The sequence below is a fragment of the Dromaius novaehollandiae genome, chromosome 14 (genome assembly GCF_036370855.1).
Source record: "Dromaius novaehollandiae isolate bDroNov1 chromosome 14, bDroNov1.hap1, whole genome shotgun sequence".
Classification (NCBI taxonomy): Eukaryota; Metazoa; Chordata; class Aves; order Casuariiformes; family Dromaiidae; genus Dromaius; species Dromaius novaehollandiae.
Genome location: NC_088111.1, coordinates 3694636 through 3708558, shown reverse-complemented (window position 1 = coordinate 3708558; position 13923 = coordinate 3694636). Strand labels below are relative to the sequence as shown.

General features: G+C 59.5%; 1 protein-coding gene across 9 annotated transcripts in view; it reads left to right on the top strand.

Moving 5' to 3' along the window:
- The window catches only part of MPRIP (myosin phosphatase Rho interacting protein), a 105357-nt gene that overhangs the window by 44083 nt on the left and 47351 nt on the right, over positions 1 to 13923 (top strand). For all 9 annotated transcript variants that reach the window (XM_064520106.1, XM_064520105.1, XM_064520108.1 and 6 more), the window contains exons 4-6: positions 1288 to 1439; positions 6136 to 6220; positions 11439 to 11649. In XM_064520106.1, the coding sequence (XP_064376176.1) occupies positions 1288 to 1439; positions 6136 to 6220; positions 11439 to 11649 (448 nt within the window). The remainder of the gene's footprint in view (positions 1 to 1287; positions 1440 to 6135; positions 6221 to 11438; positions 11650 to 13923) is intronic.

Genomic DNA, 13923 nt, shown 5'->3' with positions numbered 1-13923 from the left:
ACGCTCGGCAGCGTCTGCCAAAAATAATTCACCCTGTTGCCCTTGCCATCCGGAGGGCGCGAGGAGGCTTCGCCGGGGGCGAGGAGGCGGCAGCGGAGCCGCTCCGGATGCCTGCTGGGTGCAGGGCTCCTCCGCTCGCCTTTCCATGGGGCCGGGATCGATGCCTGCTCCAGCTGCCGGCGGGTGCCGAGGAGCACTGCCCTGTGCCGGGACGTTTTGGGGGCTGCTGTGGCACCGCGGTGGCTGGGGAGGATGCGCGGGGTCGGGGCCCGCGGCATGCCCGGTTTGGGGAGGGGAGGGCGGGCGGCAGGGCGTCACACCGCGGGGAGAGGAGGCCGGGCTGTAATCGGATGAGCCCGAGCCGCTCCAGATGGACCCGTCAGCTCTCGTCAGCGCTAACGCGTCTCCCAGCCCTCCGCCACGCTGCCCTCCCCGCTCCCCGGCTGGGCACGTCGGGCCCCTCCGGCCCGGGGGCTCGGGTTCGATTTGCCGGGAGCCGGGGGGTCACTCGGTGGCCACGCGAAGGGACTCGGTGGCTCCTGTTTCGATCCTCGTCCGGGGCGGAGATGCTGTGTGTCCGAACCTGACCGCTCACACGAGAAATCCTCCCCGCCGAGGTCGGGATCCTGCCGCCCCCGCAGCAGCGTGCCATAGCTCACGGGCCCGCGCGGCGGGGGGACTTTGCTCCGTGGCCGGCGGAGCAAAACCCGCGGCAGAGGCCTCCTGCCTCCTCCCCTGGCTGCCGGCCCAGCCCCGTGAAAAAGCAGATTCGCCCCCTCTCCCCCGCCACACTCCCCCCTTCCCGGCCCCTTCCAGCGAAGGTCGGCCCCGGAGCAGCGCGACACTCCCGCGTGTCACCGGGTCGGGGGACACTGTGACGCGCAGGGCAGCCCCAGCCCCCTCTGCGGAGGGGCCACGCGGGGCTTCGCTGCTTTTTCCGCCCGTCCTGCCCGCTTTGGCCAGCCGTGGCCAGGGGTTGAGAGAGGGGCATCCCCTGAGCGAGGGAAGGGAGGGTCAGGGGGGATCTGGTTTGTGTCCCCGGGGGTTTGCTGGCATGCGTGCGGGGACCAGGCCTGCCGGCACGGCTCGGGCACCTGGCCTGGCCTGCGGGCGCTGGGGCAAAGTGCTTCTCTGCAGCGGGAAGGGCAAAATCAGTTCCTGACAGTGCCAGGGTTGCAAAAGCCTTGGTCTGTTGGATGCCGGTGTCCTCAAGGAGGGGTTTTAGGACTCAAGTGCTCATCTGCTTTTCTCTGCTTAAAAGTTTCTCCTTTCTCCTTCCCCTTCCAGCCAACAACCCTCCCGCAGGGCACCATCAACATGAACCAGTGCACGGATGTGGTGGACGGGGAGAGTCGGACGGGGCAGAAATTCTCCTTGTGCATCCTGACCCCGGAGAAGGAGCACTTCATCCGAGCGGAGAACAAGGAGATCATCAGCGGGTGAGTGGAGATGTGGGGGCTGAGCCAAGCTTGGGGCTCTTTGCTCAGCAGGCAGGAAGAGGAGGGTGGGTAACGCCACGTCCAAGCACAGCCCCACCATAGCTGTGGCACTACATGCTGAGGTTGCTCCATGCGTGAGGGGTCACTGCAAGCACACGGGGTTTTTTACACCTTCTCCCCGGGTTTTCCCTGGAGGGAGAGGGGCTCTGTGGCCCTGCTCAGCGGTACCAGGGCGGCAGCTCTGCTCGGATGCTGTGCAGGAAGCTGCATGGGGCTCTTGCAGGGCTTTGCACTAAGCTCACCTTTTATCTTCGTTGCGCACTTTGGCAATGGAAACCAAAACAGCTGCGCTGGCCAATTTCAACAGGGAGCGTGGAAGCTGCCTGGCAGCGCGCGCGTTGCACATCTGGACAGGTCGGGCACAGATGCACTCCCCGAGGAAGGAACTGGAAGGCATAAAGAGATTATGCTTCAAATGTGTTGGCAACTGCCTGCTACAAGGGCGATCCCAGGGGCTGTGTGTAATTGCTTCCTCGCAGTCAGCCTCGGTCTCCTCCTTTTTGGCAAGGACAGGTTTTCTTTTCCCTTCTCTGCTCCCCTGCCTCTTGGACCCCCGCAGTCACCTGGTGCTCTGCAGTACAGCGGGAGCCTGTACAACCCCCTTGAGCTGCCAGATTTATGGTGTGAGCATGAGCACTGACTTCGGCGGAGACCTGTGCAGCGGTGGATGATTTAAGTCCTTCCTCGGTGCTTAGTGCGCGTGCTCAGCCGCGCCTGCTGGGCTGGAGCCTGAGGCTTCCCAGCATGCCGGACACCTTATAGAGCCAGTGATTCAGAAAGGTCAGCCTCTTTTAGGAGCCTTGGCTGGGCCCCAGGGCTGCGATGTTCTTGAGTCACTAGTTACTTATGAAGGCCACCATTTTCAGGTCAGTTTTGTTGTCTGCCATTGGGCAATATCCTGCTTACTGCTGCAGAACAACAGAGGCGTTTACCCGCGGGAGAGAGACGAATTACACTGGAGCGTTTGTTGAACGTTTGGAGAGCGCATCTGATGCCGAAATGCTCCTGGGCTGGCCTTGGCAGCTCTGGTCCTAGCAGGGAAAAAAGGAGCTATTTACTCGCCGAGGGAAGAGGCTCAGCTGCAGGGCGAACGCGAGGATGGGCTAGGAAATGATCTGTGCCGGGTGACTCCTGCAGTAGCCGGTGCTTTTACCGCAGCGTCCGATCGTGCGTCCTGCCCGGGGTCGCTGCTGGGCGCAGGTGCCTGGTGCAGCTTGGCGGGTTCAACGCATTTGGTGTCCTTGCAGTTTGGTGCTGGCCTCTCGGGAGCCCCTGAGCCACCCAGGACCCCCTGTTCCCTCAGCAGAGGAGGTTTGGGTAGTCCAAGGGCTGGCTGTCCGACCCTGAATGTCACATACCCCCAGGTCCTCGTCAGCGCCCCTGGGGCAGGCATGGCATCCTCGGGGCCATCTCTGCTCTGTATTTATTCATGCCCTTGTGGCAGCCTTGTCTTCGCAGTGTCTGTCTGTTCCCTGCTTGTTCTGTGCAGAGAGGGAAAATAGAGAGGTCTGGTTACAGCCCACCACCCCCTGGTCCCAACTGAGCGTCTGACCTTAGAGGAGGATTAAAATATCATCACTCTTATGAGTGCCTGCCACTGGGATGTGGTTGCTCAGCAACGCCGAAGATTAAGTCACTCAAGAGAGCAAATCCCTGTAGATTTCCCAGCTCCAGGTGTTGGATGGTGACCTAGAAACATCCTTGTCCCTTGGTCTCAGGCCAACATGGGCGCAGATTGAACGCAGTGGTGGTGAGGGTGCTTCTCGGGCACCGAGCCTGTCGGCATGGACCAAAGGATGCTACTGCTGCTGCTGCTCACCTGCGAGTGTTTCCCGCACCACTTCTCGTGGATCACGTCCCTTCCTTGCTCCGGACAGGAGCCGGCACCTTCAGCACTTGGTGTCTTCCTCCCAGGCTGCTCCACCACTGAGCCCTGCTCTGGTGCTGCCAGCAGAAAAGCACCCAGCTACGAACGAACAGAGCGAAAGGAGAGGCTGGGGAGCAGAGATTTTATCCCAAGGGGAAGCTCAGCGTTTCAAAATTAGTTGACATTTGAAACTAGAGCAGAAAGCTAAAGGGATGAAACGCTTTTCCTGTTCTTCCAGAAGCATGCCATCTTCTCCTCCTGTCTTCCAAACCTTGGAACGAAAGAATTTGGTGCTTCCTGTTGAAATGATTTATATTTCCAAGCGTTCTCTTTGGTGATGACTCTCTCATTTTAGTAAATATTAGCTGAAATAGGCATTTTCCTGCAGAGAGCTTGGGAGTTGGCTTGGCTGTTTACTTTACATGTATTAAAACTTCCCTATGATGTCCAATGTTCTGCTGAGAAACTTGAATGCAGGCAATCCACCCTCTCCCCTCCGCCCTTGTCAGCCATGGCGTGCGCCGCGTTGGGCGGGCAGACCTGTCTTTCCAGAGCCGGGATGCCAGGCACCTGTCTCGGATGAGTGCGGGCGTGAGGCGAGCGTGCCGTGGAGGACCTGGCCCTGGACAGGCGGTCGGACAGGGTGGCCGGCTCCCCTCCTCCAGCCAAGGCGGGAGTGATGGATGCCGGTGGAGGGAGACATTTCTGGGGAGGTTCTGCAGGTAAAATGATACCTCCAGCCCTCGTGGGCACCAGCCTTTGCTGGAAGCGAGTCTCGACTCTCTCAAACCAACGGGCCTGCTGCTGCCAGTGGGGTCCCAGCATGATCGAACAATTCATTTCTTTTTAATGGGCTTGGGACCTTGCTGATGACTCTCCTAAGGGGAGACTGTCACTTGGGAGGGCACAAGGCTCTCCCTGCAAAGGAGAGGCTCACACGGAGCTAGAAGCATGGTGTTTGGCCAACTTTTGGAGTAAAATGGCTAGTGAAGTGGTAGTGGCTGTAGTTGAGTGGTCCTGTTCTCCTCCAGTCCCTTGGTTTCATGGTGCACGTGCTGCATCGCGGCATGCTGAGGAGAGGGTGCGAGTGCCTTGCCCGTTTCCTAGGGACACTGGTGCTTTATTGAGTCCTTTGCCCTCGTGGGCGATGGTTGCTGTTACATATTTAAAAGACCTTCAGAGGTTGCTGCTCTCTTTCTTGTCCTGCCAGTCAGAGGCAGGGGTGGGAGAGCGTGCTTGTGCCGTAGGCTGACCAGAGCCATCTCCCAGGGCTCATCCCGCTCTGGCTCTCGGGCTCCTATCTGCTCTGCGGGAGGTTCCTGTTTTCCCTTCCCTTCCCAGAGAATCAGCAGCCTCCCACGGCCTCTTGCTGAGCTCTGCTCCCCTGACCTGGCCCTGCTGCGCTGCCGCTTCCCTTCGTCCCCATCCTCAGGCTCCTCTTTGTGCTCTGTTACGCCCCAAAACATGGCAAGACCGCCCCTCCATGCCCTGCTTGGCTTTTCCTTCTCCCCCATGTTCCAGCACACAGTTCAGTCTTTTGTTCCTGGATCCTGCTAGCAGTGCCGAGAGGGAGAGACATTGCAGAGCAAGGTGGGGCTGATTTATTGTTCATTGGCCCGGCATCGTATTTTGAAGCAGTGCATTTGCTTCTGACTGCAAGCATTAATCATCCTGAAAAAGTCCCGTTCTGGTTCCAAGCCAGACGAGTTTCATTTGCAGTTGCAGTATGACAGGAAGATTTCCCCGGCTCGGGGAGAATTTGTTTTACACTCGTTGCATGCTTCTGGCATTTATTGCTTAACCAAAGCCCACTTGATGTGGTCATCGCAGAACTCTTTACAACAGCAGCATGCAAAGTGAGGGGAATAGGAGAGCAAAGCATGAAAATCTGAAGCATGAAAATTTTCCAGCAGTACATAGATCCTGATTGACTTAACAGAGAGATCCAGGCAGCTCGTCAGGCCATGGTGGCAAGGCATAGGAGAGTCCACCAAACGAGTGACTTGTACAAAGGCTGGACTTCTGAATGCCAAGTTTACCCTGCCCTTTCTTAGAGAAAAATGCGTTGTGTGCAATGCTTTGGTGTTAGCATCTCTGAAAAGAGAGGGTGCTGCCAGGGAGGATCTGCCTGCTCCCATAGGATGCTGTTGATGAGCTCTCTGCTGTCTTTCAGGATCCTTGAATTCCTGTCCCTTGTCATCCTTGGCCACTGCCTCTCTCTTGGAGCAAGCAGCATTTGAGTCAAAGCAGTCCTGGGGTTGCCCTGGAGCTATCCCCTGTCCCTCCTCCCTCCTGTCCTTCCTCAGAAGTTGTTTTTCCCCTGAGACGTGGTTGCTGAGTGTTGGGACAATTTCTGGGTACAATTTGCCCTGTTGACCCTAACCAACTTGGAGAGGTTGAGCTCTTCTGCGTGCCAAGTTCCAGCTCGGGAGAATTTTTATGGCCAAGTTATAAACCCCTGAAAACTGTGGTTAGTAATGGAAATGCTGATGCCTCCCGGATGCCGCACAGCACAAGCTCCATCTCTGGAGAGCAGCCAAGAGGTTTGCTTGCAAGGGTGAGGTCTGAAAGAAGGATGAGGCTGTATCTACCTGGGTGGTGTTGTCAGAGGAGTCCCCACATTACGGGGGAAGTAGCTTTGGGATCAGCACCCACGAGCAGTATCTACACCCCATGCCTGAGCGCGAGCATCACTCTCATCCCCTCCCTGCCTTCCCTCTTCACTGTCCTTCGGCACAAACCTCACCTTTTGCTCTTCTTTGCTCGCAGGTGGCTGGAGATGTTGATAGTCTATCCGAGGACGAACAAGCAGAATCAGAAGAAGAAGAGGAAGGTAGAGCCCCCAACTCCTCAGGTAACCCCAGGTGGTGCCACACCACAGCCCGGTCCCTCGTGCCCCAAAGGGGAACAGTTTGTCTCCTTCTGCTGCTTTCCCCTCGGGCCACAGCGTTGCTCGCTTCCCAGGGAAGACCTCCCCCACCATGAGCCAGGCTGACACGAAACACGGGCTGCTGGCTGCATTTGCAGAGGATGAAAGCAGGGGAGAGAGCCAGGGTAGCAAAGATGGTGTGAATTAATTTCTGGATGTCACTTCCCAGGGTCACATGCTGCTCCTTCCCTGGCTTTGAGGATGCATGTGCTGTGTTGGCTCGTTAGCCTGGTCTGAAAAGTTCTGCTGCAGCAGCATTTAAACCCTCTGCCCACCCTTTCCCGTCTGGGCTCTGCACCCTCTCGGAGTTGCTTGCAGTACGGATGGGTCTCTGCTGGTCGCCCTTTCCATCTAATCCCGTTCTCTCCAGGCAGGCTGTATGGGATGGGGTTTGTGGGCAGCAGTGGTGAGGCTGGTGAAGGTGTGTGGCCAGGGAAGGGCAAGTGCTCAGACTGAGCAGGGCACCCGAGCCGCGTGCCTGTGTGTTTTGTTCTCCAGCTGCCGTCCTCTGTCCCGCTGCAAAACGGCGTCAGCGCTGTAGCACGGGCTCTCCCAGCAGATCGTAGCACCCCAAATGGTCTCCCTGCGGCGTAGGGGTGCGCGTGGCACGTGATGGGGTCTGGGAAGATGGGCAAGGGATCCTGGCCGTTCTTGGGCCTTTTAGGCAGAAACATGCTGAAATTCCGTAGGGCTCCGGTTACCCCCTTTGAGATGACCCCGGAGATAATGGGAATGAAAGGAAAATGCTAAAGGCCAGGGCTAGGCTGGGAGCTTCGGGACTGGAGCTGTGCTCTCCAGGGACCCGGCGATGGCTTCGCGCTCGCTTTGACTATAAATGGTAAAAGCCGGGGCCGGCCGTGACTCACTCATTCCTGCCAGGCTCCCACGTGGCCAGAGTGGGGGAGAATCCCACAGATTTGGAATTTGACCCCGAGGCCGCACTCGTCTGGCTCCGGGGCTGAGAACGGCCGCGTCCCCGGAGCGGCCTGACCTCCACGCGCGCGTCCTGCCGCCGCGGGCCGGCTGCTCGGAGGGGCCGGCTGGGAGAGCTCATCCGGCCGACCCGCGCTGCCCTGCCTGCCGCTCCGGCGGCCGGGAAGCAGCTTCAGGCCTCCCCCGGGCCCCCGGTTTCTGCTTGGGGGAATTATTGGGTTTCCCTCGGATTCCCCCGTGGTGAAGTCCTCAGGATCGTCCGGGTGCGAGGAGGGCCGGGGCTGGGTTTCGCATGGCGTTCGTCTGAATCAAGTTAGCTACGCTAAGAGCTTCTGGGCAATAGGGAAAAAATGGGGGGAGAACATGATTTAGCAGGTTGCGTTCTTCTGAGCCCCCTCCTGCCAAAGGCTTGGGCTGGTGGCAGCCCCTCAAGCACTGTGGCTCCAGCGATGCTGGGGGGTGGCACCTCCTCGCTCCGTGGCTGAGACCTGACACGCTACGAGTTGCCCGGCCTCTTCTCCAAGCCCGTGAGAGCTGCCGCACTGGCGGGCCGCGTCCGGGCGCGCTGGGAAGCCGGTGCGGCCAGATGGGACACGAGCAGGGAGGGACGGCAGCGAGCGAGGAGCCCTGCTCAGCGGCGAAGCCCGGCTGGGTTCAGGAGGGGGCCGGGGGGAGGAGAGGGGCACGGAGCCAGAAAAACATCATTCTGGGTTACATTTCATCGCCATGGCAACTTCTTGGAAACCGTACAGGATCCGCGCTCCTGAGCACCAAATAAGGAGAGCGGCTGCGGGGAGGCAGCTCGCTGCCCGCGACCCACGGCCGGGCTCCCCAGGTGCAGGGTCCGGGCACGCGGCAGTGGTTCCCCACCTCGCGCCTGGCCTCCGCGCCCGCAGAGCATCCCCGTGCAGCGGGTTTTCCCACCGTCCGGCTGCTTTTTGGGCTTCCAGCGCTGGCCAGAGGCCGGGTGCGGGGCCAATGCAGTGCGGACGCGGGCTCCCTCCCGCCAGCACCACGGCCGGGTGGCGGCAGGGGACGGCCAGAGGGTGCCCGGGAAAAACCCAGCACCAAATCGCCCTCCACGAAATGGCTTCTGTTGCACTTGGCTGCCTTTCAGGCCTCTCTGCCTGTGCCGCCGGAGAAAGCCTAATTTCTTTTTAAAGACGGCCACCCTCTAATCCGGCAGTGGATCGTGTCTGAGAGCCGCTCAGGGAGGGATGGACGCCTTTGTGATTTGAAAAAAAAAGAAAAAAGAGGGTATTTCTCCTTTTTCTCACTCTTAAGTAGTTTTTCTGTCCTTCCCTCCCCGCCCTGGTGGCAGGGCCTGGCTGGAGCCAAGCAGTCCTGGGGCATCGGGGCCGCTTGCAGCTCCCCTCGTCTTTTCCCATCTTCTCACTGCCCAACGCAAGTGGAGCGGGGAATACTGGGCTCACGGGCACTACGCGCAGGGCAGTGATAGAGTCATGCTGGGAGGGCTTCACCTTCGCTTTGCAAGCACGCTGCAGGCTAGTGAGGAAGAGGGTGGCTTCCTCCCGCGGCTTTTGTCGTGCTCCAGGAAAGCCTACGCGCTGCCGGCGTCCGGCTGCTGGCTGATCCTGGGAGATGGAGGTGTGTTTTGGGGCTGAAGTCGCAGCCCGGAGTTGCTGCCCTCTGCTTCGGGGCTGGTTTGCACGAGGGTGCATTGGCCTCGTGCGTGCCAAACACCTCTTCCTGCAGCTCGACCGGAGGCTGGCGTTCGAGGCTTCATGTACGCCCCTTTTCTGAGCCGTTCCTGTCTCTGAATGATAAAGACTTAATTTCTCTGCTTCCTACAGACTGCTTTTCGACCCTCATCTCTGTGTCTAATTAAATGCATATCTAGAAATAATTACATGGGGGCGTATATGGAATATATAAAAATACATATCCTAAGCCGACTACTAGCTTTGGGCTTTTGGGTGAAGGAAATGCGGAATAACTCCGAAATCCCTGCAGCGGCACGGTCCTACAGCCGAAGCCATCGAGGTACGGCAGGAAAAACCCCCCAACCGCCCCGCTGCCGTGGGAGCGGGCAGGGGCGGCGGTGCCCCCGCGCCGGGTCCGTGCCGGGCAGCGCACGCTGGCAGCCCGCGGTTCCTCGCTCGGGCGCTCCCCGCGCCTGCCTTTCCCCGCCAGGCATGGAAAGGGTGCCAGCGACTGGGAAGATTTCCCACAATATGGGGACTACGGGGGAGTTAATTGCCTTTGATTTATTGGTGGCTTTAAGGAAAATTTCCCGCTAATGCAGAAACTTAATATGACAACAGCAAAACAGCTGCTAATGGGCAAAGCCAAACCCGAAAGCAGTTGGGGAAGCTGCTGCCTCTTCCCAGGCGCGCGCTGAACCTGGGCAGCCGAAGTCGGCAGCCAGCCTGCGCGGGTGCAAACGTAGCCACGAAAATGGCATCATTATCTGATTTATTCCAGAGCCCGTCATAGCTAGCGATGCATTAAAAATGATGGGTATTGTTTTAAAATAACATAAAGCTCAATGCAATATTGTATTTCCTTTCTAAAACAAATGTCCTGTTATGTAGCCAAAACACCCAGGAGGAATATAGCACTGTTGGGGTTTTTTTTTTCTTTTTATCAATGGCCCATAACAAACCAGTTGTGACAAACAAACAACGCAGCTGCTAGTGACAGGGAATGAATTTTCTTCTCCATCTGATGTCCTTTAGCTTGATTTTTTTTTTCTTTTTTGCCGTTACTGTTCAATGTGAGCAAATTCAATCCTGACAAATGGGACCCAGGAGAGAGGCCCGGGGTTGGTCTGTATTTGCTGAATTCAGCAGCTGCCTGGGAGCCAGCCCGCGGACGGGCCCGGAGCTCAGATGCGCCCGCGCAGGGACGCAGGGAGGCCGTGATTTATCTGCCTGCCGAAGCATCGCTTGTCGAGGCTGTGCCATCGCCCCGAACCGGGAACGTGGGAGAGAAGGGGGAGCTGAGCCTCAGCTCCGCGCGAAGCCGCCACGCTGGCGTGACGCGTTGCCGGAGGAGTTGGCCGGGCGGCGAGGGGTGCCGGGGGCAGGAGAAATGGGAGAGGCTTTCCCCAAGTCCTGCGGTGCTGGGGCAGGCTGTTGCCCTGCGGAAATGAGGCGGATTTGCAGCCGAGGTTGGTCTCCGCAGGCCTGGGAAGGTGTGAACGTCAGGGGCAGAGGACCGGAGCTGTTTGGTCGCCTTTTGGAAACTGGAGATGCGGAAGGGATAACTGTGGGACGGAGGTCGGAGCAGGTGGAGCCCCTGTGCTGGGAAACGGGTGAAGGCAGATTTTGCAAAGGAGTTTCGAAGAGTTGTTCCCCGTTCATCCTTTGAGGGTGGCTGGGTTTTGCAGGCCGGGCTGTGTGCACAGTCGTGGTCTTCACAGAAGAGAGTTGCAATAAGCAGCTTGTGTATCCAAGTCCACGTTGGTGCAAAGAGAAACGTGGAGGTCCCTGGGTTTTGGAGGAGGTGTGAGGACCATTTCCAGGCTCCTGCGAGGCTGCCTGGAGGCAGGAGCCGGCAGACCCTGCGTTAGCGCAGGTGCAGGGCTGCAGGAGCTGGGACAGGGGCCGGGCAGCGCGGACAAGGGCCGGGGCTCGGCTCACACAGCCGGACGGGGCCGTGTAAGCACAGAGCTTTTCCAGGGCTGGGTTCATCCGGTGCATAAGGAGAGGAGCTTTTTGCAAAGAGTTAAGCAGTCGCAGCATCCTGAGTGCCGCGCCGGGAGGGGCGGTTCCGATCGGGAAGTAACGCCAAGGAGCCCCTACCCTGCCAGCACGCGACCCTCGCGCGGGGCCCGCGGTTTCCTCCGTTTGTGCGCTCGCCTTTGCTCTGCGTCTTTTTCCAGCTGGACGGACAGGGAGGCGCGGCCGGTTTCGGGAGCCCTCCCCGGGGAGGGACGGCCAAGGACGTTTCCTCGCTTCCCGCGAGTGTGGCAATTGTCCCTTCGGCTAAGGAAGTCCCGAGTCTCCGCCGCGCTGGCCCCGCGGCCGCTTCCCACCTGCGAGCTTTCCCTCCGGGGCCGGCAGCGCCGACGCTCTCGGGGTGCGGGGTGGTGGTGGCACGTGGCTGCGTGGAGCCGTCCCGTCGTGGCCCGCGGGCAGGATCGGAGCGGGCAGAGCCGCCCGGGGCCCTCGGTGCCAGCCCTTCCCTCCTGCGCGGGGGCTGCTGGGCGGCCTCCCCTAACCCCGTTGTCCCCCCTTCTCTTTAGGAGCCTGGTCCCGCTAAGATGGCCGTGACCAGCAGCAACATCCCCAGCGCCGAGAAGGTCCCTGCCACCAAGTCCACGCTGTGGCAGGAAGAAATGAGGGGCAAAGACCAAGCCGATGGCAGCAGCGGCCTCAGCCCAGCGCAGAGCCCGGTGCAGAGCCAGGCAGCAGCCGCCAGCTCCCTGAAGGAACCCGCGCTGGACGGCAAGGAAGGTAAGGGCGACGGGTGCTGCACCGCCAGCGGGCAGGGAAACCGGCTCGTTCTCACGTCCTCGTGTTATAGCACCGGGAAGGGGGCCTGGGAGGGCTCGGTGGGCCTGACGCTGCGGGGAGCTCAGCACCGCGGCCGCTCCGAGGGGCAGGTTGGGCCAGGCTGGCCCCAAGGCCGTCCGCCCCGAGATGGCCAAGCGCGGCGGTGCCGGGCGGGCAGGCAGCGGGGCAGCGGCCGCGTAGCGCCCTGGAGGTGGAAGGTGCTTCCCAAGCAGGGTTTTTCCAGCAGCGTCGCCCGGAGGACGTGTTCTCGTGAAGTGGGAGCTGATTTTTTGCCAGCCGGTAACTTACCTTCGTTACAATATTAAATTGCATCCTGGAAGAGGCACAGAAACCCGTGCAGAGAGGCGCAGAGGAAGCCCCTACGCAGCGTGCGTCCCTTCTGCTGCGCCGCCCCACGAGCCGCGGCACCGCGTGACAGCGCTGAAAGGTGCAGGGTTGCCGTGGCCTTGCGGGCCGAACGTCAAGGAAGAAAATTCTGGATGAAGTTCCGGAAAACACGTTGTGGAGAGCACTCCTGCCTTGGCAGGAAGACAGGGCTGCCTGGCCGCTCACGCTGCTCCCGCTGCGGCGGCGCTCCGGAGGGGCTGCGGGGCCCGTGCTCCGCTCGGCCGGTTATCGCCGCTGCCAAGCCCCGCGCGCTGCTTCCTCATCCTGTCCCCATATCGGGGTAGCTGTTTATATTTGCTCTCCCTGATTAGCCTGTGGAAGGCGCCCGGGGCTGCCGCATTGTTCTCCGGGAAACAATAGGGGCTGGGGCTTTTTTCCTGCCCTGTTTTCCCTCCGGAGAAGTCCTGGGGAGGGGAGACACGCTGAGTCTGTTTTATTTATCTGCTCTCCTGGTGTTACCAGCGGGTCTGGATGTGTCCGTAGGGTTTCGCCCTGATGCTGTGGCCACAGCCAGGGCTAGAGAGGACAGCGTGGGCATGGAATTGCCCCAGAGAGAGTTGCAGGATTTCCCTGCTTGCATACAGCCTGCTTGGTTTCTTTGAAACAAAAAATATAGCAAGTGAAAAGTGCTAGAATTTACACCTTTCATTGGCTTTTTAACGGGAGGCAGCGTAACTGTGATTGCTGTTACGAGGTGGCAGGAGGGACCGCATGGCTGCCCCGCACAGCACCTGCACCCCGGCAAGTCCTCCGTCCCATCCTCCTCCCCGCGGGTCGGCTCGGCTTCTTCCCCATGCCCAGACATGAGCAGCAGTGCCTGAGGGCAGCTCATTTCTTGGGGTCATTTGGAGCTTTCCATCCGTGGGAAAACAGACTTGCACAGTGCTGCATTGGTGCGAGCTGGGAATTGCTCCTTGCGGAGGGAGCGGTGGCGACCTGTCGCTCCTGTGGATCACCCTTTTCCCGGTGCTGGATTGCAGGAGCATGCTCTGGCAGCAGAAAGCACAGCAGATCTTTTCTGTTCGTCATAAAGCGCCTGTGTCCCAGTGAAGCCTCCGCCTTCCCCCCGTGCTCCTGGCAGGAAGGGCCTGAGGAGCTTTTGGTGGATTCAAGCTTCCTCCAGCTGTCAGCACACCTTCTGCCCTCCCCTTCCCCTCTCCCGCCCCGCTCTTTACTGGAATCAGACAGCCTGGAAGCTGATTGCGCTTGCAATTAGGAAATGCATTGGCGTTTGCTGGCTGAACCTCGGATCTTGCTTCCAATGTACACAGGTACAGTTGTTCTTGGGAAGCCTCCTCTTTTATGCCAGAACAAAACACCGCTATCTGCTCATGCAGTGTGTCCTTCCTCGCATACTCCCTGGAGGTTAGCTCACTGCCTTCTTCCACTCTGAGGAAGAGGAGAAGGCTGCCTTGTCCTTCTTCCCGTGGGGCTGCTCTCGAGCAGGTCTGGGAGCCAGCTGGGCACCTCACGGCAGCTTGCTAGCGATGGTCCCACCAGCCAAGAACATTGCTGCTGCTGTCACCACCCTTTTCACTCTCCACTGCATCCAGCTGGTGACCTGATCTCTGACGCTGTCCGTGCCCGCATGGTTGGCTACGAGGGTATCGCCACCAAGGAGCTGGTCAGCAACCTCAGTGCCGACTGGTGGGGTTGGACTGGGCTCCCCAGTTCCCTGCAAATTATCTCATCTTTTGAATAGGCCTTAAAGATGGTTCGTGTGAGAGGCCACAGCAGCACAAAGGCCATCTGTCTGCCAAATGAAGGTGGAAATTGGAGCTGGGGTCCAGGCCGTGTCTCTGCTCTCATTTCTTATGCTGTTCCATA